This window comes from Taudactylus pleione, unplaced genomic scaffold (genome assembly GCF_031769625.1).
Source record: "Taudactylus pleione unplaced genomic scaffold, aTauple2 ptg000800l, whole genome shotgun sequence".
Classification (NCBI taxonomy): Eukaryota; Metazoa; Chordata; class Amphibia; order Anura; family Myobatrachidae; genus Taudactylus; species Taudactylus pleione.
The window spans coordinates 465,960-493,469 of NW_028285202.1; the positions used below are offsets into that span (position 1 = coordinate 465,960).

Here is a 27,510-nt window from a genome sequence, read left to right on the forward strand (position 1 = left end):
AGCACATAAGCCTCCCCTATCAGCCTCCTCTTCCCCAATTTCTGCCTTACATCTGATGCAGGAAATCAGGACAGGTGCAGAAATCTGCACAGACTCCACACTACCTGACATGGTAGCAGACACAATGTATGTGACATAGGCACAGAAAAATTATCTGTGGCACAAACCCCCCCCCCGAACAGCACCTGTACTGTAAGGGTCTAGCAATGAGAAAAACAGGGATAGTTAAAATGGCTGACATTGAGAAAGAATACACAGGCAGACAGCACTAGCATAAGTCACATACAATGCAGAGCAGTGCTCTAATGGCGCTTATTGTCAACTACACAGGCTCTGTACCTGGTAGGACCAGCGCTAACTACATATACCTCACAGCCTTGGAGTGAGAGGTATGTAGAGGGGGACCCGGTTCCACACCTGACTGCGCTGCCTATCACCAAAAATGGCCACTGGAACTCTGCAGTGAGGAGGAGCCGGGTGAGGAGATCAATAGCGCGCCCGGAAGGCGCGCTAGCAGTGGGGGAGGAGCCAGCTGTTAAACAGGTAAGGCGTCCTCCCCTGGACTGCTATTAACCCCAGGGACGCCGGCGTGATAGCGCTGCATGCTCTAGTCCCCATTTCCTGGTGGTCTAGTGGCAGCGCAGGACTCAGTGTCTGGCTCCAATAACGGCCTCTTCCCCAGGGAGCCACCAGCCCTAGGGAAGAATAGGAGACTGTGTAATAGCGAGCGCCCGCCGCGGACGCCCGCTACTTATCAAGTACCCATACGCCCGGCACACAGTCAGGGATCCTCCGGGGTCCCTGCTAGTGAGGACCCCAGAAGCCCGCCGAGATCCCCAGATCAGTACTGGGGTCTCGGCGACGGCGGGGTGATGGAGCGTTGATGTGGACGTCCGCTGGACTGTCCACACCACCTCTCTTGAATAATCTTAAGGGGCTGAGCAGCCCCCCTTGCGTGGAACTACCCGACTCTGGACGGGCACCTACGAAACTGAAGGTGCCTTGGCCGGGGGGCAGGGTATAAGAAATGAGCCCAGTGAATCCTGAAAATTAACTGCGTGGTGCCCGTGTTGGTCCCCAACCACCTATACCCCAAGGTATCCCTGTGGACCCTAAGGACCCTGAAGTAGAAAGTATATATGTCTGTACTTGTGTCTTCTAGGAAATTGGGTATACACTCCAAAGCTATCAATCTTAATTGTATTAACAGTGAAAATCCACTGATGGTTTCTGGATAAATGAGCGCACCACTGTGTTGTTTTCTGTTCCTAATGCTAATCTATATTATTTATAAGTGGCAATAACAGTGGTCCTACATGTAAGTATAATCAAATAGACCTGGCAAATATCATACTGATTCTATGGCATTTAATATATTGAATTGTCTTTATTATGTAGGTAACCTTTATGCAGTGTCAAAGTACTTTTGTTTTTGTTACATACGTTTGGCCTTTTTAGCAGATTGTAGAATTGTTATATGTATTTTAATAAAATTAACAAAAAAACAAAGTTTGTGATTTTAATTAAATTGCCCCCACCCACGTACCCCCACATTAAGTTGGGCTTCTTTTGGGGCTTTTTTGGATTGTTTGGGGCTTGTTTTTCACTCGTCGGTTGCTTGTTTGTCATTTTAAAGTTGGCAACACTGGACCCAGCAGAATAGTTGACAAGGGCGCGTATAACAAGCAGAATTGGGCTTGTTATTTTTGGAAGTTGCTTGTTTTTTGGGCTTGTTTTTTTTTTAATGTTGCTTGTTTTTGTTGTGTGCATTGCCAAGGCACCCCTGGAGGTAAGTAAATGTGTGTGTGTGTGTGTGAGGGAGGGGGTATGGTTGTGTTCTGGGGAATAGAGGACAGTAGCCAGTGGACAGGGTGAAGTTGGAGGGGGCAGACATGAAGGAGAGGTAAACTAGATGACAGAAATGAGGCAGGTACATGGGGGTGAGTTAAAGATAATGGGATTATACAGGTGACAGGAATGAAGGAGGTAAAGAAGATGGGTGAGAGGAATGGGGAGTCGGGTAAAGGAAAGGTGGGTACACACTAGACGATATGTCACCTGATCCTGGCGGATTGGGCTGACATATCATCCACATCGGCCAGTGTGTAACCGCTATGCGTGATCCTGCGCACTCCTGCGGGTCGTCCATCGGGGTCGTTCCATCGGCCTGCATGTAGGGCCGATGGAACGACCCAGCTGCCGACGCTGGCATAGTGGATGGAGCCGGTGCCTGACATATCGGACTTTTGGTCACATCTTGCAGTATGTATCGACCACCCAATATATATTGCGTGGTCGGGTGTAGCATCGCTGGGTACACACATCGGCAAGTGTGTACCCAGCTGATGACTGGCGAGGGAATGAGGTATGAAAAGAGGGAGGAGGTAAAAATACGGAGGCTGGTGTAGAGGGAGAAAAGCAATGTAGGCAGATAAGGCTGTGCATACACTAACATATTTAGGTTAGAGAAGAGGGGGAATAGAGGAAGTTAGGCAGGTAATGAGAGACACCCCCATAAATTGGGCTTTTTAAGATTGGTTTGAGCTCATTTTCGGGCTTGTTTTTCACTTATAGGTTGCTTGTTTTCCATTTCAGAGTTGGCAACACTGTCCAGCAGCCCAGAGAGAGCTCTGGATCCATAGTTGCCAAGTCCACTTATAACAAGCGGACTTGGGCTTGTTTTTTCCCTCAGTTGCTTGTTTTTTTTGGATGGTTGCTTGTTTTTGGGCTTATATTTTTTTAGGTACCTTGTTTTTGGGCTTGAGAGACAGGTTCCACTACTAAGGTGAGCAAATGTTATATAGCTCCTTCAGCAATCCATTTATGTTTAGCTGTCTGTCTGTATGTGTATCTCTCTGTATATGTAGTTATATAGATTTGGTTAACTAGAATTACTTGTTTAAACGATCAATAGAAGTTACATTTTCCCATATGTCAGTTATTTTGTTTTGACGTGTTTGTTTACATTACTCTTTTGTCCTGTACTTTACCACGCAGAACGGGGCCTGCTATATCACACAGGCACCTGCATGCATTGGCCTGATTGACAGGCAGAGTTTGCGGGGCGGAGAGGGCCTGAGTTCCTGGAAACGGGGGCATGTTTCCTCTGTTTTCTGCATTCTCGGAAACGGGGGGCATGTAGCCTTTGTTTTCTGCATTCCCGGAAACGGGATCATGTAGCCCCTGTTTTCCGGGAGTGGCAAGGCTAGGATCTGTATCCATGGACGCAGACTTCCTGGCCTTGCATGACTACAGAACACGGCCAGCTTCAGCTACCGCAGCCTGACCAAAGGTGCAACCATCGCAATCGATGGGTGCAATGGTGATCCCAGACTTCAACCGTGGTCGCAGCCTGGGATCACATATGAGGCAAGGAGATTTCAGGTTACCTTCTGCTGCATTTGCATTTTAGCAAGGACGGAATTACAAAGCTGCATGTGTGCGGTTTTGTAATTCCGTACTATACCGAATCAGGCCCCGAGTGCCCTGCGCTTTACTTTGCACAGTGGAGTCTATTCGTAGAGCAGGGAAAAGCGGCGTTTTGCAAATATGTATTTTAATAAAATGAACAATAACGTTTGTGGTTTTCATTACATTACCCCCACCCCCGTACCACCAGAATCGGTATGAATTACTGCTGGACCCCTGGCTGGCGGTTCAAATCCTGATAGCGGCTGTCCTACAGAGGAGGAAATCCCGATCGTCCCTAGGTAAGTATAAACTAACCTATTTTTCCCGCTAACCCTCCTTTAGAGTGCCTAACCCTAACTCCCCCTTCCCCGCCGCCTAAACCTAAGTCCCCCGGGGCGGTGCCTATCCTAACCCTCCCCCCCACCGCGGCGCCCGCTCGATCGGGCGCCGGTCTCCCAGCGTTGGTAAAATGACAGGCGTCTAGATTTAGACGCCTGTCATTCGTCCCTCTTCGGGGTCAAATTGTCTGGAGGCCGGCGGTCGGCATTCCGTCCGCTGGCTTCCTTAACGTATACCGTACTACCATATTACGTTGGGCTTATGTTTTGGGCTTTACTGGATTGGGTTGGGCTTGTTTTTCACTCAAGAGTTGCTTGTTTCTCATTTCAGAGTTGGCAACAGTGCCCAGCCGCCCACAGAGAGCTGTGGATCCCCCAGGACGGCCACAGAGCAGAGGTAAGGGCTTTATCTTGGAGCTATGCACTTACATTCCCCTCATGTGCCTGCACATACATGTTACACTCCCCTAGCCCTGCAGGCCAGGACTCTCCCCTGTTGCCGCCTGATCACAGCGCTGGGGGTCCGGGTAGCTGGCTCTCCCTGTCCCCCACAGTGCAGCCACCTACCCCCCCCCAGCACAGTGATCACTGGCGCAGCCGGAGAGGGAACCATAAAACACCCGGCACCTAGTAGCGCCCATAATACATTTCAAACATGGCGCCGCGGCCGCCATTAGACACGTGGGAGCGGCTTCCGGCCACACTATATTTTCCCAGTAGGGTTTTTTTTTCCCCCGCATAGAAACGTTTCTAGCCCTGGGTGTTGGGGGGGGGGGGGAAATAATTCTGACTATAACACCTCAGGCCGCCGTTACCCTTGAACTTTCCCTTAACAAAGATGGCTACCTCACAACCAGCATAGGGTTCTGTTATGAGCTCTCCCCGCTGGATTCCGGCTGTTGCTAGGCGACCGGGATGTAGGATGGCAACGTCACGCCAGCCGCGCTGCATGCTGGTTCCCGGTTGTTGCCTGGCAGCCAGGATGCTCTCTAATTAGGGTGTGTGCTATGCAGCCATGCTCATTGGTCAGTCACCAGGGTAACAGGCAGTGAGGACTCACTGCTGGATATAGCATCCTTGCCCTGCAAGTAGCTAACCTGCCCTGCCATACTCCTGTTAGTGACCTTTGTATGCTACATCCCTGGTCCCAGTATGCCCTGTGTCACTCTCTAGGACCCTGCTGTACCCTTGTTTCTTTATTTGTATTTTCCGGCATGCTGGATTTCTGTTAGTAACTCCTCCGTTACCATTACTACTAGCCGTACTTTTGCAGCACCTGATATTTCCACTCAGACATACACGCTGCCCCTGATCTCAATTCCTGCATCCTGGTTCCCAGCATAAGCCATCTGCCTCAGACGTCCTGCTGCCTGTTAGCACTTCAGCCTCACTCTCCGTAGCCACCTGGTTTCCCACATAAGCTCCTACTGTCAGGAGTTAAAATCCTGGTGGCATCCCAGTACCGTTGAGAGTGTATATCTCTATGGAAACAAGGGCTGTTATAGGTGAAGACCTCTCCGTTTGATTCTAGGAGTTTGCGCGGTTTCTGAGTGAGCCCTAACAGGTTCAGGTTTAGGCTATAAATGCACATTTTATAGGATAGAACAAAAACTGTCAAAAAAGGGGAACCAAGTCATATAACTAAGGTCAAGCCACCCTGGCACCCCTATTTTCCCACTGGGTCATGTTTGCCGACATTTAGCTCCCTCCTTCCGGGAGGGAGCTGTCTGGCTTACAGGGCTGGGGGCGTGACGCGGCCAAAGGGGACGGGGCCCGGCGGCTGTCGCAGCGTTGGGGGCGGAGCATGGGTGTGACCGCGCGATCACGTCATCGTGGCTCCGCCCCCTCTTCACAATGCCGTGATTAGTGGCATTGTGCAGCCGGGGGCGGAGCCACAATGCCGCGATTCAGCGCAAATCGCGTCACTGGCCCTCCTGCTGCCGGGGTTTTTACTTAAAAGCGCGGGGGGGTGCGGACACATCGCCGGGGCCGGGAGGATTGCCTGCCTTCCTGGGAGGTCGGGTGCGGCACCAGATTTTCGGGAGACTCCCGACCAAATCGGGAGGGTAGGCAAGTATGCACTAGGTACAAACTCACAACTAGATTTTAACCCATTCACTGAAGTGTGCTCCATGCCCACTCTGTCAATAAATTAGCTTACCACCCTGAGTTATGCCCCTGCACCTGTACACTGATATTGTTACTGGATAAATTACATTGTGTAAATACAGTTAGTTCAGGATAAACCGCACCAGAGCGTCCTGTTGAAGCCGGATGATTAGCAGACAGGGTTTGCGCGACGCCATCTTGCAAATGGCGACAAGACTCCATCTTAGAAATAGGTCACACAGCGCCATTTTGTCAAATCCACATAGTACAAAAAACACAACGCTAAATTGCTAATTAATAGCAATCCAAGACTTTTAACAATCTTCCCCAAACACATAGCGACAGTGTTTAAAATACATTAAAATGACTTTCCAACACATTAAAATCACCACAGACTTAAATATGAACAGCGCAAAATAGTAGCAAATTAGTGGTGTTTTCCCTGCATTCACATTAACTAAATGCAATACAGATACTCACCCTTACTAAATGCATAGTTACCTTCACCCTTACTAAATGCAATACAGAAACACTCATCCTTACTAAATGCAATACAGATACACTCACCCTTACTAAATGCAATACAGATACACTCACCCTTACTAAATGCAATACAGATACACTCGCCCTTACTAAATGCAATACAGAAACACTCACCCTTACTAAATGCAATACAGATACACTCACCCTTACTAAATGCAATACAGATACACTCACCCTTACTAAATGCAATACAGATACACTCACCCTTACTAAATGCAATACAGATACTCTCGCCCTTACTAAATGCAATACAGATACACTCACCCTTACTAAATACAATACAGATACACTCACCCTTACTAAATGCAATACAGATACTCACCCTTACTAAATGCATAGTTACCTTCACCCTTACTAAATGCAATACAGATACACTCACCCTTACTAAATGCAATACAGATACACTCGCCCTTACTAAATGCAATACAGAAACACTCACCCTTACTAAATGCAATACAGATACACTCACCCTTACTAAATGCAATACAGATACACTCACCATTACTAAATGCAATACAGATACTCTCGCCCTTACTAAATGCAATACAGATACACTCACCCTTACTAAATACAATACAGATACACTCACCCTTACTAAATGCAATACAGATACTCACCCTTACTAAATGCAATACAGATACTCTCGCCCTTACTAAATGCAATACAGATACACTCACCCTTACTAAATACAATACAGATACACTCACCCTTACTAAATACAATACAGATACACTCACCCTTACTAAATGCAATACAGATACACTCACCCTTACTAAATGCAATACAGATACTCACCCTTACTAAATGCAATACAGATACACTCGCCCTTACTAAATGCAATACAGATACACTCGCCCTTACTAAATGCAATACAGATACACTCACCCTTACTAAATGCAATACAGATACACTCGCCCTTACTAAATGCAATACAGATACACTCACCCTTACTAAATGCAATACAGATACACTCACCCTTACTAAATGCATAGTTACCCTCACCCTTACTAAATGCAATGCACAGATCCCCCCCCCCACCCTTACTAAATGCAATGCACAGATCCCCCCCACCCTTACTAAATGCAATGCCCAGATCCCCCCCACCCTTACTAAGTGCAATGCACAGATCCCCCCCACCCTTACTAAATGCAATTCCCAGATCCCCCTCGCCCTTACTAAATGCAATTCACATATCCCCCCCATACTAAGTGCAATGCACAGATCCCCTACCCACCCCTTTTTTGCAGTCACTAAGACAGACTTACCTCCCCTCACTTTCAGGTTCCAGGGCATGCAGATGTCATACTGGGTCTTCTCTCACCGTCCCCAAGAGTAACTGAGGCTACAGCCGTGTGTATCTCAGTAATTAGGCCACACCTCCTGCTGCTGTGTAAGGCATGCAGCTCCTCTCCTCGGCTCTTCAGTTCAAAGTCACTTCCCAGGGCAAGGCAGGCACACGTTTAGCATGACGTTATCACGTTAAGTCACATGCGGTCAAGGCCACTTGGAGACAGGGGAGGCAGAACTGGGAGGCGGAGCTTAGGTACGGGGGAGGCTCTGACTAGTGCGAGTGCTCCCAGTCCTAACTTACTGGGCGGTCCGCGCAAGGTAATTAGATCAAATTTCTGGCTATCGGGCGGTCCGGCGAACACCTGGACCACATCTCCGTTTTGCCTATGACAGGAGGGGATGGAGACCTCTCAGGCATCAGGGAGGGAGTGATCCCTGGGGCATCCGCACTTTTAGCAGCACAGGCAGCCATATACTCGTACAGAGGACTCCCGACCAGCAGGAGGTGGGACTTCTTCTCTGCTTCTCTCCAGTAGGCTGCCGCTGCCTGGCATTGTAACAAAGCAATGAGGAAGGCAAGTCAGATGCTTGGTTGCATTGGGAGAGGAATCAGTAGTAGAAAGAAGTGATAATACCACTGTATAGGTCATTGGTACGTCCTCATCTCCAATACTGTGTTCAATTCTGGAGCCAATATCTCCAGAAGGATATTAGACTGTACAAAGAAGGGCAACTAATATGGTGCAAGGTCTACACCACAAAACGTACCAGGAAAGATGAAAAGATCGTAATATGTATAGTTTGGAGCAGAGAAGGGAAAGGGGGAACATGATAGAAACATTCAAATATATAAAGGGTCTTACCAAGGTAAAGGAAGGAGACATTCTTCAAAGAAAGAGAAGTATTAGAACAAGAGGACATGTTCTGACACTGGGGGGTGGTAGGTTCAGGGGAATGTGAGGAAAAATTACGTCACAGAAAGGGTAGTGGACAAGTGAAATAGCCTCCCATCAGGGGTGGTAGCGGCTAAGACAGTAGAGCAATGTAAACATGTATGGGATAGACATAAGGATATCCTTCAGAAGAAGTAAGGATCAATAAGGGTTGAGGTAACAATATGTTTAAAAATGGGGCAGACTAGATGGGCCAAGTGGTTCTTATCTGCCGTCACATTGTATGTTTCTATTAATTGTTCTGTCATAGTGAGACATTCTTCCTGTTTTATTTTTCTGTGGGTTATTTAGGATGGAAACATGGCAAATATGAAGGCAGGAAATACGTATGTGAGAGATGGTCAGCAGTGTAAGGATCAGGAAATCCCTACAGATATCAGCACAGGTGAGTACATTTCCGTTATACAAAAATCTCTTTAAAGCATGTTTCATGCACTCACACTTCATGTAATAATATACCAGATGTCACATTATAGTGTTCATTCTAGCACCCTGCACGTGTTACAACTCATGCAGTTCCTCTTTCCTGCCTGGGGTGTCACTCTCTACTCTGGTGCTTCTAGCACACTCTGGTCTGTATCTCTGCAGTTTGTTGCATCAATTGAGTGTGCAAGAAGCACCAGAGCAGAGAGCGACATCCCAAGCAGAAAAGAGGAGCTGCACGGGTTGTGACAGGTGCATGTTGCTAGAATGAAGACTATATACTCATAGAATCCTCTAGTATTATTTATTTCTTAACAGTTTCCTATATAGCGCAGCAAATTCCGTTGCGCTTTACAATTTGAATCAACATTAACATTTTACTGGGTTGTAAAAGACATACATACATACATACATACATACATACATACAAGCAGTGATCGCGGTGTGTGACAAAATATGTGGGTCCCAGGGACCCTCTACTTTAAAAAAAAAATGGGGTCCTACCTGACTATTTCTGGGTCCCATCATAATTTGTGCTTTAGCGCTCCCCATATGCCTCAGACCTCCCCTAACCCCTTACAAATGATGCCACACAGCCATGCCCGGCCTTTACACATTATGCCACACAGCCATACCCGGCCTTTACACATTATGCCGCACATTAATGCCCTTTACACATTATGCCACACTGCCATGCCTGGCCTTTACACGTTATGCCGCACATTAATGCCCTTTACACATTATGCCGCACATTAATGCCCTTTACACATTATGCCGCACATTAATGCCCTTTACACATTATGCCGCACATTAATGCCCTTTAGTCCCCCTATGCATTGCCCCCAGTAGTTGTCCCACCCTATGCATTGCCCCCAGTAGTAATCCCCTATGCTTTAACCCTAGTAGTAATCCCCCTATGAATTACCCCTAGTAGTAATCCCCCTATGAATTACTCCTAGTAGTAATCACCCTATGCATTACCCCTAGTAGTAATCCCTCTACGCATTGCCCCCAGTAGTAATCCCCCTTATGCATTACCCTAGTAGTCCCCCTATGCATTGCCCCAGTAGTAATCCCCCTATGCATTGCCCCCAGTAGTAATCCCCCCCTATACATTGCCCCCAGTAGTTTATTCTCTATGCATTGCCCCCAGTAGTTTACCCCCTATGCATTGCCCTCAGTATTGGCCCACCTATTTGCCCTTTAGTGACCTGGGCCTAATGTCCAGGTCACTCACACCTTCAATTGGACCTAATGCCCCCTATGTAGAACGGGCCTTGTGCCCACCTATATACCCACAGGCCTATTGCCTGAATTTATCCCCTAGTGCTCAAGGGAGGGGTTAAATAACGGTGGCCCAAGGCCACCTACCCGTACGGTGGAAGAGGCTATGGGGGGGAGCTTCGTCAGCTCTTTTTCTTTCCACCCCCGCAGTCCTCTTCGGTCCTCAGCTTCATTCTTCTGCCGCTGGCCAGCTGCGCCGCCTCTTCCTTTCTTCCTCCTTGATCACGCCGTCTTCCAGCCTCTTGTGCGGCCACCGGAACTGTTGCCGCGCCGTTCTTCTCTTGTCTTCGGGAGGTCTTCACTCCTCCCCACCGCCGGACTGAAGTTTCCCGCTCAGCGGCGTCTAATTCAAGACGCCGCGAGTGGTCGGGGCTATGACGCGGCGAGCCGCGATTGGCTCGTCGCGTCTGCCTCCTACTGGCTGCCAAACAACCGCCGTCGCTTCTTGGCTTCCGGGCAGCAAGCTCCACTTAGCTTGCGCCCGGAGCCAAGCTTCTCCCGCCGCCACTTTACCGACGACACTGGTGGAAGGGACCAGGCGGTCCCTTCACCAGGTACCCGCCGCGGTGGCTTACCCGCCGCTGGGAACAAACACACTGTCCCAGCGCCGGGCACGGATGCTGTGCCGATGCTGGGATGAGACACTTGATCCCAGCACAGCTTTCCACAGCAGCAGCCAATGAGAGTCTATCTGACTCTCATTGGCTGCTCTAACAGACAGCGTCATGTCTTTCTCAGGGGGACGCGCTGTGTTGCAGCCAGCTGTCAGGGATTGGCCACAGCACAACGCATCCCCGGGGACCCGGCTACTTTATAAAAGTGAGTCCCCAGTGCCCGACATCGGGTAAAATACGCGCTATAGCGCGTATTTGCGAACACTGTACAAGACATATGTAAAAGACATACATAAGGGTAAGAGGGTCCTGCTCCCAAGCTTACAATGCAGCGATGGATCCAAGCAGCACTAGACTTGTACATCAGCGTATAATGAACTGACAGATGTCTCTAGATGAATAACCTTCCCAGGAGTTGGTTCAGTTATTGTTGTCTCAAACAGAGCCCTCACGCAGCTGAGCAGGAGTACACCCACCTGCAGTGCGCCCAACACATCTCTACTTCTTGGTTTTTCCCAGATTCCCTTAATTAGCGTATAATCCTCTCTTGTTGTGAGAATACACAGCTCACACAGTCTTCCAGAGTCACGTTAAAAGGAAAAATCAATTTTGAAGTGAAATCAATGTCCTTATAAGATTCTTTAAAACATGTAACACTCAATGAGGTAGATGTATGATAGCGGCACTTAACGTGCCGCTACAACACTTCCTGCTTCACCTCTTTACCGAGGCGAACAGGAAGCACTACTGATGAGATGTAAGAACATCTCATCGGCCGGAGAGGGGGAGCGTTAACTCCCCCCTCCGGCGCTACCCGTTAGAGACAGCAGCGTGTCTCTGTCCCGGCTGGCTCCACTGAGCATGAACGGGATCTCACAAGTATCGCGAGATCCCCGCGTGCAGCCTGGAGCTGGCAGCTGCCGCAGCAGGGATGCTGTGGACATAGGGCAGCGCCAGCGCCAGGCTGTAGCTGTCGATAACGACAGCTACAGCGGGCCGAACGGTCAGGCGATCTGACCGTTCGTACATGGCCCAGGCTATCGGCGCTGCTATCTTGTAGACAGCAGCGCCGATAATGACAGGGGCATATAGCGCCTCTGTCATTTACCGCCCAGACCCCCGATCATACATCGGGAGAAGCGGTATCAGCGCACCTAACGTGCGCTTATACCGCTTCTGGGCTTCTTACATCTCCCCCAATAAAATATGTGAAATAATAGCCTTAATCAGAGTCAGTCTGAAGCTCTATTTATTACTTTTTTTTCCAGCCTATAATGGGATTTGAGACTGTGTGACTTGAGGACTAGGGGCCTGAGACCAGGGCTTGAATGGGTGTGGAATTGCGGGAAGCAGATGTGCAGTCACAGTAAAAATACAGTAAGGGCGTTGTCAGGGTCGGCCAATCGCAGAGCGTGCTCAAAATGGCCAGCGAATAATCGCCAATGCAGTCACTTGTGAGCAGTTTGAGTTGCATGTGCTCTGACCAATAGCATAAGACCACTACGGAGAAAGATAATAGATTCGGACCAATTAATTAATAAATAGGAGCACTCCCCAAAAGCATTAACCAAAAGCATTAGATATGGCAAACGGTTCAATGGCAAGGGCGAACCAAAGCAAGGGGGAGAGGGGGCAGCCCTAACGCGTGCCCCAGCCCAAAGTAAAGTACTGTAGCCATTTACTGAGACCCTAGCAGCAGGGGAGGTGTACCGTAACAGACCCAACGTATAAACCGGGGACCCATGCCAAACTGACCCAAAACCACCCGAAGATTCAGACACTCAATAGAATCGAAAGCCTTTGCAGCGAGAAGAGATGCCACCGCTGGCGCCAGCTCCGTCCGATGTTGCATCTGTAAGTGATAAAATAATCGACGTAGATTCTGCGTGGTGGATTTCCCGGCATAAACCCAGCCCGATCGTGGAGAATGTTACTGGTAATGACCACATTACATGTATCTCCCTTATTAATGAGCTCACTGATATTATTTCCCCATGAATCTAGCTAATTTATTACTGTATTGAAATAACTTAAGGGTGGAAAATATAAGTGACGTATCCTTATATGCCTAGCAAATGTAGCACCGAGAGTCAGTCCTGTTTTCTCTATCACACTGGGCTGATTTGGTTACTGTACACACATCACCTGATAATCCCATATATACAATGTACTCAGTCACTGTGTGTCTCCTACAGAAGGACCCATTAACAGTAATACCCCAGAGAGATGTCCCCGTCCTCTGTATTCCCAGCACTGTACAGAGGAGAATCACATATATACAATGTACTCAGTCACTGTGTGTCTCCTACAGATGGGCCCAGTAACAGAAATACCCCAGAGAGATGTCCCCGTCCTCTGTATTCCCAGCACTGTACAGAGGAGAATCACATATATACAATGTACTCAGTCACTGTGTGTCTCCTACAGATGGGCCCAGTAACAGAAATACCCCAGAGAGATGTCCCCGTCCTCTTTATTCAAAGGATTGTACAGAGGAGAATCACAAGATCCCACAGGAGCATCAGGTAGGTGGCATTTAGGCGGCACACACAGCGCTGCCATCAGATTCAAATAAATAATATACTATAAATTAAAAAGTATATATGGTATGTAAGCTGTGATTATGTGGAGTACAATATCATGTAGTTGTCTCCGAGCCACCTCAATGGTGAATTGCTGCACCCTGGTAGCTTCCTGCTGGGCCCTACAGACTACCTGCTGGGCCCTACAGACTTCCTGCTGGGCCCAACAGACTTCCTGCTGGGCCCAACAGACTTCCTGCTGGGCCCAACAGACTTCCTGCTGGGCCCTACAGACTTCCTGCTGGGTCATGGTACCTTCCTGCTGGGCCCTACAGACTTCCTGCTGGGCCCTACAGACTTCCTGCTGGGTCATGGTACCTTCCTGCTGGGCCCTACAGACTTCCTGCTGGGCCCTACAGACTTCCTGCTGGGCCCAACAGACTTCCTGCTGGGCCCTACAGACTTCCTGCTGGGCCCTACAGACTTCCTGCTGCACAGATGTAACCTGCACTGCAGCAAAGCCTTTACTATGTCCCCCATGTTATCTCTTGGTGCCGCGGGCAAGCAGAATCTGGCTCCCCTAAGCAGCTGATGGTGACCCCATCATTAACTTCACAATATAAGTCTTGGGTGTCTGTCACTTTAAATTTTTCACACAGATTTTTTATGGCTGCAATTTTAGTGCAATACTTGTTTTCTCCACCATATGATCAGGTTAGGAGTGTGGTCTTTAGGGGATAAATGGCAGCAAGTCTAATGCAGCAGTCAATCAATAGCAAACCAATCCAGTGCCATGGTACAAGTATCCACAGCTAGTTTTATTTGGCAGCACAAAATGAGCCCATAAAAATAAATCCTAGGCTGTCCGGCTCTAATTAACATAAAGTTACCTCTCTCTGGGAGAAGGAACCTAATGTCCAACTCATAAACAAACAAGAATTTAGCACAACACTTACATCAGACAAAAACAGTGTCTATCAGCAGACCTTCAACCTGCTTCCCCCAGGCAGTGAGAGAGACTACAAAAACTGAATCTCTTTTATGAGCCTCTCGCAGGTGCTCTGGCAGTCAAAGTTGCTAATTAGCTGACTGACCACTTGTCCAAACTCTCGGATGGATACTGGATGCTAACCCATATTTTAAGAGTGGTGAGACCTATTACTGAGGCGCGGAGTCTAACGTGCCGACGATATTCACCAGGAACCCCGGCAAGGAGGTTTGGACTTAGCTGCTTCTGACACGCAGGTCACGGCCTTCAGACTAGGTTCCCTAATACAGGTGCTGGTGTGCTCTAGATGGAGTGGGGTTAGATGAAAACGTACAGCTTAGTCGACAAGCCGGTTCAAACTACACAGACCAGACGGTACCAGGGAGCAGACATATGCAGGTCCCGGAGGATAGCCAAAGGTCACTCCAGAATACCAAGCGCAGTACCAGGGAGCAGATGAAATCGGGACACAAACAAAGCCAAGGTCAGGAACAAACAGCAAAGTCACAAACAGGAACGCTGGAGGAAGTTTTGGGAGCCTATACTCTAGTACAGGAGTGTACCAGTGGCTTCCTTATATAGGAGGAGGTTCAAATTTGGCACTTCCTGTGACGTTACTAGGAGGCGTGTATGGCCCTTTAAGAATACTCACTTAGCGGCCGCGTGGCCCTATGGGAGCTGCAGGAAGAACTGCACCGTGCCCCGGGCGGCTACAACGAGGGAACAGCCGGGTAAGTACTTAGGGCAGAGAGCGCCGGGGACCTCCCGCCCGCTGCCCAAGAGACACATCCTGAAACCAGCGCTACTGGAACCTATACGTGGACCCTGAGATCTGGGGCGCTGTGACACCACTAGACATAAGTTGGAAACCTGGGGCACACATATCTCCTCTTGACAACTTGCCCAGTGCTTCTGTCACAATATGGATTCTGTTTGACTAAATAATATTGTACTTCACATAATCATTTTTTACATATTCTATATATTTTTTTCATTTATAGTATATTATTTTTATTTGAATCTTACTGCTGCACAGTGGCGTTTTCCAGGGCCTGGGGTGTTCTTCATTTTGTTTATAGATGGAATTTAGGAGCTTGACAAATACCAAAATTCCAAAGTGAATTTCCACTGTATAATGGATACCCAATAATCGCTAAAGTGAAATAATTGCTTTCCAATCCAATTGTGGTTCCAAAGCACAAAAAGTTATATTATGCAAGAAAAGTATAACACGCTGTGATCTAAACAATTAGCGCACAAAGCAAGTAAAATACAAGGTACAGCTGATACATACGCTAGCGCTCTGGATCCAGTTCTCAGTCATCAATCCTGAACCCTGTGGTCATCTAAGAAGGGAAATTACTCCCTTATAGTGTCCAGAGCAGTAGCCTATATACCTTACAGGTCACAAATAAAACAATAGAGACAAGCTGGCATGATTCCATTGGTCCTTGCTCCTGATCATTGGTTAGTTCATATGGTGTCATCAGGGGTATGTCCTAGTTCTCCAACAGTTGCTTTGTGTAGTTTCCCGCTGAATAACTGGTTAAACTGGCTATCGACACTACATACAAAATGTTAACATGCTAACCAATAACTCCCTATAATTCGTAACTTGCGGACATATGATGCGATCTCCTTGCCGATAGAACCGGAGATCTGCAAATGAACAGGGATTTAATATAATACCAAACATGGCCTGTCTACTATGTTCTAAACCATAGATCTTATTTACGTACATATTTCATCATAATTGTTAAAAAGACCCTTAATAACTCTCTTTATTAACTTATTGTAAGTAGGAACCATTATATACATATGCGTTCGCATATGTGCGTCTGTGCATTGATGTAGGAAATGTTCGTATGCATGTATGTGAGGACGCACGTGGGCTTCTATGTGTATGCATGTGGATACACATACGAGCGTCTATGTGTAAGCATATAAGTCTATGTGTGCGTAATCTAATCAGTGTATGTGTGGTGGGTTCGCAGTTGTGCGCATTGGATTGCGCCGACGCAAAGTAGCGTCCGATTTACTTTTTATCAGACAACAGATGACCAGATCGTCAGATAATAATTGCAAACGATCACATCCAATTATTTGACTTCGACAGTATGATCTGTAAATGTGTGTGACTCTAATACACTAATATTGTGTTTAATAGCAATTGCTGAATTTAAACATTTTTAAATGGTTATTTTATTGTTTTGTGGGTTATTTAGGGTAAAGATTTGACTAATACTAAGGTAGAAGGAAAAGAAGAGACATATGTGATGGGTGATCAGCAGAGTAATGAGGAGGAAAACCCTACAGATATTAGTACAGGTGAGTAATAAACACTTATTACATATTCTCTTTGCTCAGTCACTACAACAATCTCTTATTCTTCGCCCTTCTCTGTCAGTACAAACTATTAAGGAAAATATCTGCCCAGTGGGGGAGTCAGGAACCGTCAGCCCCTATTATACTCCTGCTCTCCCCCTCACATCATGTCACTGTGTGTTACCAACCCAGAGATCTGACCAGTCTCCTCCCCACACTCTCTGGTGTATCTCATACATCAGGAGCCATCAGCCCCTATTATACTCCTGCTCTCCTCCTCACATCATGTCACTGTGCGTTACCAGCCCAGAGATCTGACCAGTCTCCTCCCCACACTCTCTGGTGTATCTCATACATCAGGAGCCATCAGCCCCTATTATACTCCTGCTCTCCCCCTCACATCATGTCACTGTGTGTTACCAACCCAGAGATCTGTCCAGTCTCCTCCCCACGCTCTCTGGTGTATCTCATACATCAGGAGCCATCAGCCCCTATTATACTCCTGCTCTCCCCCTCACATCATGTCACTGTGTGTTACCAGCCCAGAGATCTGACCAGTCTCCTCCGCACACTCTCTGGTGTATCTCATACATCAGGAGCCATCAGCCCCTATTATACTCCTGCTCTCCCCCTCACATCATGTCACTGTGTGTTACCAGCCCAGAGATCTGACCAGTCTCCTCCCCACACTCTCTAGTGTATCTCATACATCAGCAGCCATCAACCCCTATTATACTCCTTCTCTCCCCCTCACATCATGTCACTGTGTGTTACCAGCCCAGAGATCTGACCAGTCTCCTCCCCACACTCTCTGGTGTATCTCATACATCAGGAGCCATCAGCCCCTATTATACTCCTGCTCTCCCCCTCACATCATGTCACTGTGTGTTACCAGCCCAGAGATCTGACCAGTCTCCTCCCCACACTCTCTGGTGTATCTCATACATCAGGAGCCATCAGCCCCTATTATACTCCTGCTCTCCCCCTCACATCATGTCACTGTGTGTTACCAGCCCAGTGATCTGACCAGCCTCCTCCCCACACTTTCTGGTGTATCTCATACATCAGGAGCCATCAGCCCCTATTATACTCCTGCTCTGCCCCTCACATCATGTCACTGTGTGTTACCAGCCCAGAGATCTGACCAGTCTCCTCCCCACACTCTCTGGTGTATTTCATACATCAGGAGCCATCAGCCCCTATTATACTCCTGCTCTCCTCCTCACATCATGTCACTGTGTGTTACCAGCCCAGAGATCTGACCAGTCTCCTCCCCACACTCTCTGGTGTATCTCATACTTCAGGAGCCATCAGCCCCTATTATACTCCTGCTCTCCCCCTCACAACATGTCACTGTGTGTTACCAGCCCAGAGATCTGACCAGTCTCCTCCCCACACTCTCTGGTGTATCTCATACATCAGGAGCCATCAGCCCCTATTATACTCCTGCTCTCTCCCTCACATCATGTCACTGTGTGTTACCAGCCCAGAGATCTGACCAGTCTCCTCCCCACACTCTCTGATATATCTCCTACATCAGGAGCCATCAGCCCCTATTATACTCCTGCTCTCCCCCTCACATCATGTCACTGTGTATTACATTATGCTACCTGTGTGTCCTCCTGGAGACCTGCGAGTAGTGCCGATGCATGGATAGGACGTGACACTAATTTATCCCACATCTCTCTACCCTGCTATCATGTCTTCAGTGTCTGTTTGTGAGGGCAGTGGCTGGATGTGGATGGATATTGTGGTTGGACAGTGTCACTGGCTACTGAGGCTTCCTGTCCTATGATGCTGGCTGGGCAATGTGTATACTCAGGAAATTGATTGTGTTATATTATTTGCCACAGTTTTATCTGTTCACAAGAGTCATATTTGTAAATGTATCATTGTTGTAATTTACTATTTGCAGTGAGAAAACAGGATTTTGGTACTTAGCGATAAATCCCTTTCTCTGATGCCACAGCGGACACTGGAGGCTTCAAGACAGTGAGGGTATAGACGTGCAAAGTGGGAGCTGGCACTTTAAATATTTTGAAGTGTGACTTGCTCCTCCCCCTCTATACCCCCCTACAAGCCATTGTAGTCTTAGAAAACTGTGCCCGAGGGGAGCTGTGAAAAAGACAAACAGAAGAGGAGGAGGCAAATAGTACTCAAAACATTTGAGAAGGTTGAAAAACCAGAAACACAACAACAGACGTCAAAAAGGTCTCTTAACAGTCATAACATAAAATGACCACAAGTGTGGCAGAAAAGAACTGCGCAGGGTGGGCTTCCAGTGTCCCCTGTGGAATCGGAGTAAGGGATTTATCGGTAAGTACCAAAATCCCGTTTTCTCCTTCATCCATTAGGGGACACTGGAGGCTTCAAAACAGTGGGGACGTCCCAGAGTTCCCATCACGGACGGGAGAGCGCTGAGAACTCTGCAAAACAGACCGGCCATGCTGCGTTGCAGAGGCCGCAAAAGCGTGAAATCTATAGTGGTATGCCGGCCAGACCAAGTAGACGTCCTGCAAAGTAACTCCATGGAAAGCCTGCGAGCAGCCGCCCACGAGGAACCCACTGAGCGAGTGGAATCCGATGTATTAGAAGGCAGAGGCTCCCTAGATGAGACCACATACGCCTGCCACTGAGCGAGTGGAATCCGATGTATTAGAAGGCAGAGGCTCCCTAGATGAGACCACATACGCCTGTCTGATGGTCAGACGAATCCAGCTGGCCAGCGACTGTTTGGGAGCTAGCCAACCAGGACAAACAGCATCATACAAAACCAATAGAGTGTCTGTCTGTTTTACGTATGGCTGCAGTCCTCTCCACATAGATCCGAAGAGCCCTAACAACATCCAAGGATCTTGATAAAGGTGAAACCTGTGGAAGAATCTGTACCAAAATGGGTTGGTTGATGTGGAAAGCTGAAAGAAGAAAACCTTAGGAAGAAAATCCATTCTTGTGCGGAGTTTCACTCTATCCTCATGAAATACCAAGTATGGAGGACGACAGGATAGAGGCCCTGATTCAGAGCCGCTCGTTAGCGGCAGTACGCTCGTTCCGAGCGATGTTCGCACATCTGCGCATGCGTACGGTTTTTAGTACGCATGCGCGAACCAGTCAGTGCGGCCGAAAATCGTTTGTACGCAATATAGCGAGTGCCTGCTATTTTGAGTGACAGAATGAGGCGTATGTGGGTGGTAACAGGGGAAGGTGCTTGAAAACAGGGAGTGGAGATCAGAACGCAGGCGTGCTTAAAGGTCAAAGCGGGCGTTTTATCGGTGTGCATAATTAAAACAGCAGCGTCATCGACCACGTCAGTTGGGTGTCTTTTAGCCAGAACTGCTCGCAATATAGCGGTTGAAAAAACCAACCCCAAGAATAGCGAGCAGTTCATACGCTGTTCGATATACTCGATTAATCTAATAAATAGCGGACATGACGTATGGTGCGAGCGGCCAGGGGGCGTTTCTAACAAATAAACGAGCGTATGTTTTGCTCTTAGAGGTGTGAACAGACCACAATGTGCGTACGGATCATTTGAATAGCCACCCCTTGTTTTTGAACGAACGACCGCAAATAGCGAACGGCTCTGAATGAGGGCCAGAGCTCCCAGTTTCGACACCCTCCTGGCTGATGCCAGTGCGAGAAGAAGTGTTACCTTCCACAAAAGGTATTTTAACTCCACAGGTTCGACCAGAGAAGACTGTAAGAAGGAAAGGACTAGATCCAAGTCCCACGGAACTGTAGGAGGAACAAAGTATCCGAAGCACACCTTGCAGAAAAGTATGCACATCCGGTTTCAATGCCAACACCTTTTGGAAGAAGACCGCGAGAGCTGAAATTTGCACTTTCAGAGAACCCTAACGCAGACCTGCTGAGAGACCTGCTTGCAGAAAAAGCAGAAATCTGGCTAGGTTGAATTCTGTAGGCAGAGATCCTCTTTGTTCACACCATGAAACATAAGCCTTCCAAATACGGTGGTAATGTTTTGAAGTGACTTATTTTTAGGCTCTGAGCATAGTAGGGATTAACCTGGATGGGATCCCTTCCCTTTCAACAACCACACCGTCAAACATAGCCGATTTAAGTCTGGTTAGACTAAAAGACCCTAAAGTAATAGATCTTCTATCGGTGGTAGGGGCCACGGATTGTTGAATGTTGGAATACCAAGATCTGCAAGGCCAATCTGGAGCCACCAATAAAACCTTGGCCTTCTCCCTTTTGATGTATTGTAGGATTCGAGGGAGAAGAGGGAACGGAGGGAACAGATAGACAAATTGGAACTTCCATCGCCTGTGGGTCTCTCGTCCGAGAGCAGTAGAGAGGCAGTTGATGATGTTGTCTGGATGTCATGAAGTTGACCTGCAGAAGACCCCACCAGCTAGTGAAAAAACTGAGTATGTAGTGCCCATTCCCCTGGATGCACGTCCTGCTGGCTGAGGTAGTCTGTCTCCGAAATTTCTATGCCCGGAATGAAAATTGCTGAAATTTCCCTTGCGAACTTTTCCACCAAGATTAGAATCCAGCTTGCTTTCATAGCCGCTCGACTTCTAGTGCCGCCTTGCCTGTTTATGTATGCCACTGACGTGGTGTTGTCCAACTGGACCCTGACCGCTCGGCCCCACAACAGGTGACCTGCTGTCTGAATAGCGTAGAAGACTGCCCTTAATTCCAATATGTTTATCGGCAGACTTGCTTTCTGTGATGTCCAGTGGCCCTGGAAGTGATGTTCTTGAATCACAGCCCTCAGACTCGCGTCTGTGGTGAGAAGAGTCCAATCCCACACTCCGAATCTCTTTCCCTCCATTAGGTGTATCGAATTCAGCCATGATAGAAGGGATATCCGAGTTCTGGAACTTAACCTTACCCATTGATGAAGGAAAAGATGGGATTCTATCCATTGTGAGAGGAGATCTAGCTGAAAGGTCCTGGAGTGAAAACGTCCGTAAGGAATGGCCTTGAAAGCCGCAACCATCTTCCCCAGGAGTCGGATGCAAACATGCACCGAAACCTGACGATGTCGAAGGACCGTCCTCACCATCTCCTGAATGGAAGTTACCTTTTCCTGAGGGAGGAACACCCGCTGAGACAATGTGTCCATGATCATTCCCAGAAATTGTAGCCTCTGTGTCGGTTGCAGATGAGACTTGGGGAAATTCAGGAATCATCTATGATGAATGAGAAGGCTGTGTCACTGTGATGTTCTGTAGTAATTAGTCCCTGGAATGGGCCTTCAGCAGTAGATTGTACAGGATAATAGTGATCCCTTGTTTCCGAAGGAGACTCATCACAGCCATGACTTTTGTGAATACCCTGGGGGCTGATGATAAGCCGAAGGGTAAGGCCTGAAACTGGAAATGTGAATTCCGAATTGCGAATCTCAGAACTGCCTGGTGAGGTGGCCATATAGTGGTGTGAAGGTAGGTGTCCTTGATATCTAGAGAAACCATGAATTCGCCTTCCTCTAGTCCCGCAATCACTGACTGAAGGGACTCCATCTTGAACTTGAAAATCCTTAAGTATGGATTGAGATCCTTCAAGTTCCGAATAGGTCTGACCGATCCGTACGGCTTCGGAACTACGAAGAGACGGGAGTAAAACTCTTTCCGGTCTGATTTCTGGGAATGTGGACCACAACTCTCATGGATAGAAGCTTGTCTATTGCTTCTTGTAGAACGACACTCCTGTCATTGGAAACTTTGTAAACCTGTGGTAAAAAACCGAGGTGGAGGTTTTAACTGAAAGTCGAGCTTGTATCCCCGAGTGATGAGATCCCAGACCCAAGTGTCCTTACAAGATTCCGTCCATACTTCTCTGAACTCCCAAAGACACGCTCCCACTCTGCGGTCCCCCAGGTGAGAGGGAAGCCCGTCATGCAGTAGGCTTGGTAGTGGACTTAAACTCCTGTTGAGCAGGAGTTGTTGTGGCTCTGCCATGTTCTCTGGAACCACGGGAAGTTGATGGTCCTCCTCTGAAGCGACCACATGAACGTTCCGGAGCACGAAAAGGACCGAAACGAGGGTCCTGAGTCAGATCTTCTAGGAGAAAGAGCCGCCGAGGGAAGATGAGTGGATTTACCCCCCAGCTCCACTCCAAATAATACACTACCCATAAATGGAAGTGCTTCTACAGCTTTCTTTGATTCTGTGGCCGTCTGCCATTGTTTAAGCCACAGCACCCTACGTGCTGAAATCGCCAGAGCTGAAGTTCTGGAGGTGATATTGCAAACGTCTTTGGACGCTTCTCGGTAAGCCGCAGCTTCGCCTATACGGAATAAGCTCCTCTACCGGAAGCTGATCTCCAAATGTTTTGCCCAAAGCTCAATTGCTTTGTTAGTCCAGCAGCTTACAATTGCAGGACGCAGTGTTACACCTGCAGCTGTATAAATTAACTTGAGAGTATTCGCCAATCTCCTATCCGATGTGTCTTTCAAAGACGTGGCCCCAGGAACCAGTAGCTTAGTCTTCTTAGACAGCCGATGGATCTACTGTAGGGGGAGTTTCACATGATTTTCTGCTATCTGCAGGGAAAGGATAATAACTGCCGGGACATCTGAAATTTTTATCCAGATGTTCCTAAGCTGACGTCAGAAGAGAATCTAGCTCTTCTGAAACCGGAAACGCAATAGTCTATCTTTGTTTCTTTAGAAAGAAAGACTGTCAGGCAAGACCTGTGTCCTCCTCCTGTATCTGCAATACCTGGCAGATTGCAGAAATTAAAGCCTCTATTCCCTCGGATATCGGCTGGACTCCTCCTGGAGTTCTTTAGGTGAAGCTGGAGCATATTCGCCTTCTTCTAATACTGGCATATCCTCCTCCTCTGAGTCATCTGATTGGAGGACTGAGGGCAACAGTCTCTTTTTTGAGACCTGTGGAGAGGATCCCGTTCTGGTACGTGAAAGGGTAATGGCTTTTGAAATCCCCTCCATGGAAATAGCTAAGGATCTCGCCCATGCTGTTACTTCTAGAGCTGCTGACCTGTAAGCCTCTCTATCTTTGAGAGAAGCCTCCAGCTCAGCAGAGCGATGGGACATAACTGATGTAACCGGCGCCGATCAAGGCGGTGGTTCTGACATCCCTGAAGATTGTTCAGGATTACAATTGTCACACAATAGGTAGTTAGATGACTGCCCCTGTGTAAACTTTTCTGCACACTTTTTGCAGGTAAATCATTTTTGAGACGCCTTAGAGCCTTTCATGCCACATACAGACCCCACACAAACAGTAAAGTGTAGTGAAAAAGGTCAAAAGAAGAAACTGAGATACAGAGAGGCAGGAGAGAGTCACACTGGCCCTAATAGAGCTCTTAGCAGTGCCAGAAAATGCATAGAAGGAAATAACCACTAATAACGTAGTTATTACTGCCTTAAATACTCTGCTGACCAGCCTAAACCCCACTGATAGCCTAACCTGGACTGTAAGTAAACAGTTTCTTGCTGCAGCATTTTTGATGAGCAGCAAACACTGTACCTCAGTTATAATGGCCGCCAACACACTTCTAGAGAAGCGCTGGGGCCGATGGGAGGAAGAAGCAGGACTTCGGAGTTAAGCTCCACCCATCCGCTATTGCATGTATCTGAAGTCTAAGCATGCTATGCAGTGTTCTCCCCAGAAATGTATTTCAGCCGGGTGGCATCAAGAAGTAGCCAGGTGGGGACCTTCGCAATTATGCGCGTGCCGGGAAAAAGAGGTATCTCCCTTACCATTCCAGCCCGACAGGTCTCAGGCTGCTCCCCCACTGGCTGTCAGTAAAAAGTGCCCATTATACAGTGCCCCCTGTAGTTTTGCTTTACCCTTATGCAATGCCCTCAGACTTAAATAGTGCCCCCAGACTGGGCCCTTATGCAGTTCCACCAGGCTTAAATAGTGCCCCTTATGCAGTGCCCCAGACTGGTCCCAGTCCAGAACTTACCTTAACATCCTCAGCGCTCTCGCTCCCACACCCGCTGCCTCACTCTGACTGAATCTAATAGACCCAGCACGCGTGCAGGCCAGGCTCCTGACGTCGTGGGTGATGAGTGCATCACTGGAAATGCTTGCCTCTGAAGCGATTGGAGTTCTGTAGCCTCCAGTCGCCTCTGTAGCCTGCGTTCCACAGCGCGCAGACTATAGATATGTGATGCGGCAGGCGAAAAGTCCCGGGAGGTAGGCTGTTTCTGCAGGGCGATGCGCCCACAGAAAACTGCCTGGGGAGAACACTGCTATTTAAAAAGGTCTGCCAATTGGCTGCCCCGTTACTCAGGACAGCCTGCTGCCTAAAGTACCACCCATTTGTTAGCCTGGCTACCCCGCTAGACAGGGAGCCACTTAATACTCAAGCGGCTGCTGTGCTGCCAGCTGCAGTATGACTGATGGGGGACCACTATGCGTGCTGCACGCAGCGGCATGCGGAATCCCCTATGTGGAGACAGTGGTCTCTGCAGTCGGAGACCGCAGGCGAACTGCGTGCAGTTGCGAGCGGGTCCCCCCGGCAGCTCCATTGATGCAGACAGGCAATGCAGCTGCTGCCTGTCTGTTCCTCCATTAATTTATTTTATTTTAGCGCAGCAGTGCTTTTTACTATTTAAAAATCCTAAGGAGGATTGTGAAAACATAAGCAGCTCCCCTCGGGCACAAACTAAGACTGGGCTTGTAGGGGAGTATAGAGGGGGAGGAGCTAGCCACTTAGCAACGTCTAAGCCTCCAGTGTCCCCTAGTTGATAAAGGAGAAACTACAAAAATTCTTGCACTTGTTAATAATATTTGCTTTTTGTTCTATAAAATATATATATATATTTACATACACTTATTTTATCTTCAACAGATGGACTTACAATTATGAATACCTCTAAGGGAAATCTAATTTTGTCTCCACATTTTAAAATACAAGATAACGTCACACAGGAGTCTCCAGAAAAAATATCATCTGATTCCTTTGTAAACGAGGAAAGTTCTGATAACTCAGATATTGCCCCACACAGTACAGCTTGTAGAGGTGATACAACCTTTCCCTGTTCTACATGTGGCAAATGTTTTACAAAGAAATCATATCTTGTTAGACATCAGATAAGTCACACTGGAGAGAAACCATTTCCGTGTTCTGAGTGTGGGAAATGTTTTTCAAGCAAATATGTGCTTTCTGCACACCAGAGAACACACACAGGTGTGAAACCATTTTCATGTTCTGAGTGTGGAAAATGTTTTGCAGTGAAATCAACTCTAGTTCAACATAAGAGAAGTCACACTGGAGAGAAACCTTTTCCATGTTCTGAGTGTGGGAAATCTTTTGGACGTAATATTCTACTTGTTGAACATCAGAGAACTCACACAGGTGCAAAACCATTTTCATGTTCTGAGTGTGGGAAATGTTTTACATGCAAGTATCTTCTTGTTGAGCATCAGAAAACACACACATGTGAGAAGTCATTTCCGTGTTCTGAGTGTGGAAAATGGTTTGCTCAGAAATCAGGTCTTGTCCGACATCAGAGAATTCACACAGGTGCAAAACCATTTCCATGCTCTGAATGTGAGAAATGGTTTGCTGAGAAATCAAGTCTTGTTAAACATCAGAAAATTCACACAGGTGAAAAAACATTTTCATGTTCTGAGTGTGGGAAATGCTTTGCACTTAAAACAAATCTTGTTATACATGAGAGATGTCACACAGGTGAGAAACCATTTCCATGTCCTGTGTGTGGGAGATGTTTTGCACATAGTACAGCTCTTGTTATACATCACAGACGTCACACAGGGGAGAAACCATATAAATGTGCTGAGTGTGGCAAATGTTTTGCTGAGAAATCAAGTCTTGTTAGACATCAGAAAATTCACACAGGTGCAAAACCATTTCCATGCTCTGAATGTGAGAAAATATTTGCTAATAAATCAGGTCTTGTTAATCATCAGAAAATTCACACTGGTGAAAACACATTTTCATGTTCTGAGTGTGGGAAATGCTTTGCACTTAAAAATAATCTTGTTACACATGAGAGATGTCACACAGGTGAGAAACCATTTCCATGTCCTGTGTGTGGGAAATGTTTTGCACAGAGTTCAGCTCTTGTTATGCATCACAGAAGTCACACAGGGGAGAAACCATATAAATGTGCTGAGTGTGGGAAATGTTTTACGTTAAATTCACATCTTGCTACACATCAGAAAACTCACACAGGGGAGAAACCATATAAATGTGCTGAGTGTGGGAAATGTTTTACGTTAAATTCACATCTTGCTACACATCAGAAAACTCACACAGGGGAGAAACCATATAAATGTGCTGAGTGTGGGAAATGTTTTACGTTAAATTCACATCTTGCTAGACATCAGAAAACTCACACGGGGAGAAACCATATAAATGTGCTGAGTGTGGGAAATGTTTTACGGTAAATTCACATCTTGCTAGACATCAGAAAACTCACACGGGGGAGAAACCATATAAATGTTCTGAATGTGGGAAATGTTTTACACGCAACAATGTTCTTGTTAAACATCAGAAAACTCATACAAGTTCAACACCATAAATGTTTTGAGTGAGGGAAATGTTTTTTGTCTTTGAAATATGGTCTTCAATTAATTTACATGGGCGAGAAACCATTTCCATGTTGTGAGTATGGGGAATGGTATACACATGGGATTGTGAGCAGGAGATGTTTTACTGCAACTAATACAAAACTGCTGGGTATCTTATTCTGACACACAATAAGCTCTGTCACTTATATTATCTACATATATCAGTGTC

General features: G+C 47.3%; 1 protein-coding gene across 1 annotated transcript in view; it reads left to right on the forward strand.

The window, feature by feature from the left end:
* Positions 1-27,510, forward strand: part of LOC148474900 (uncharacterized) — a 137,544-nt gene that overhangs the window by 38,125 nt on the left and 71,909 nt on the right. Inside the window, 8 exon segments of the mRNA XM_088457978.1 lie at positions 8,936-9,029; positions 13,676-13,987; positions 14,170-14,201; positions 16,701-16,803; positions 21,030-21,089; positions 21,605-21,739; positions 25,597-27,105; positions 27,108-27,239. Coding sequence (XP_088314104.1) covers positions 8,936-9,029; positions 13,676-13,987; positions 14,170-14,201; positions 16,701-16,803; positions 21,030-21,089; positions 21,605-21,739; positions 25,597-27,105; positions 27,108-27,239 — 2,377 coding nt within the window.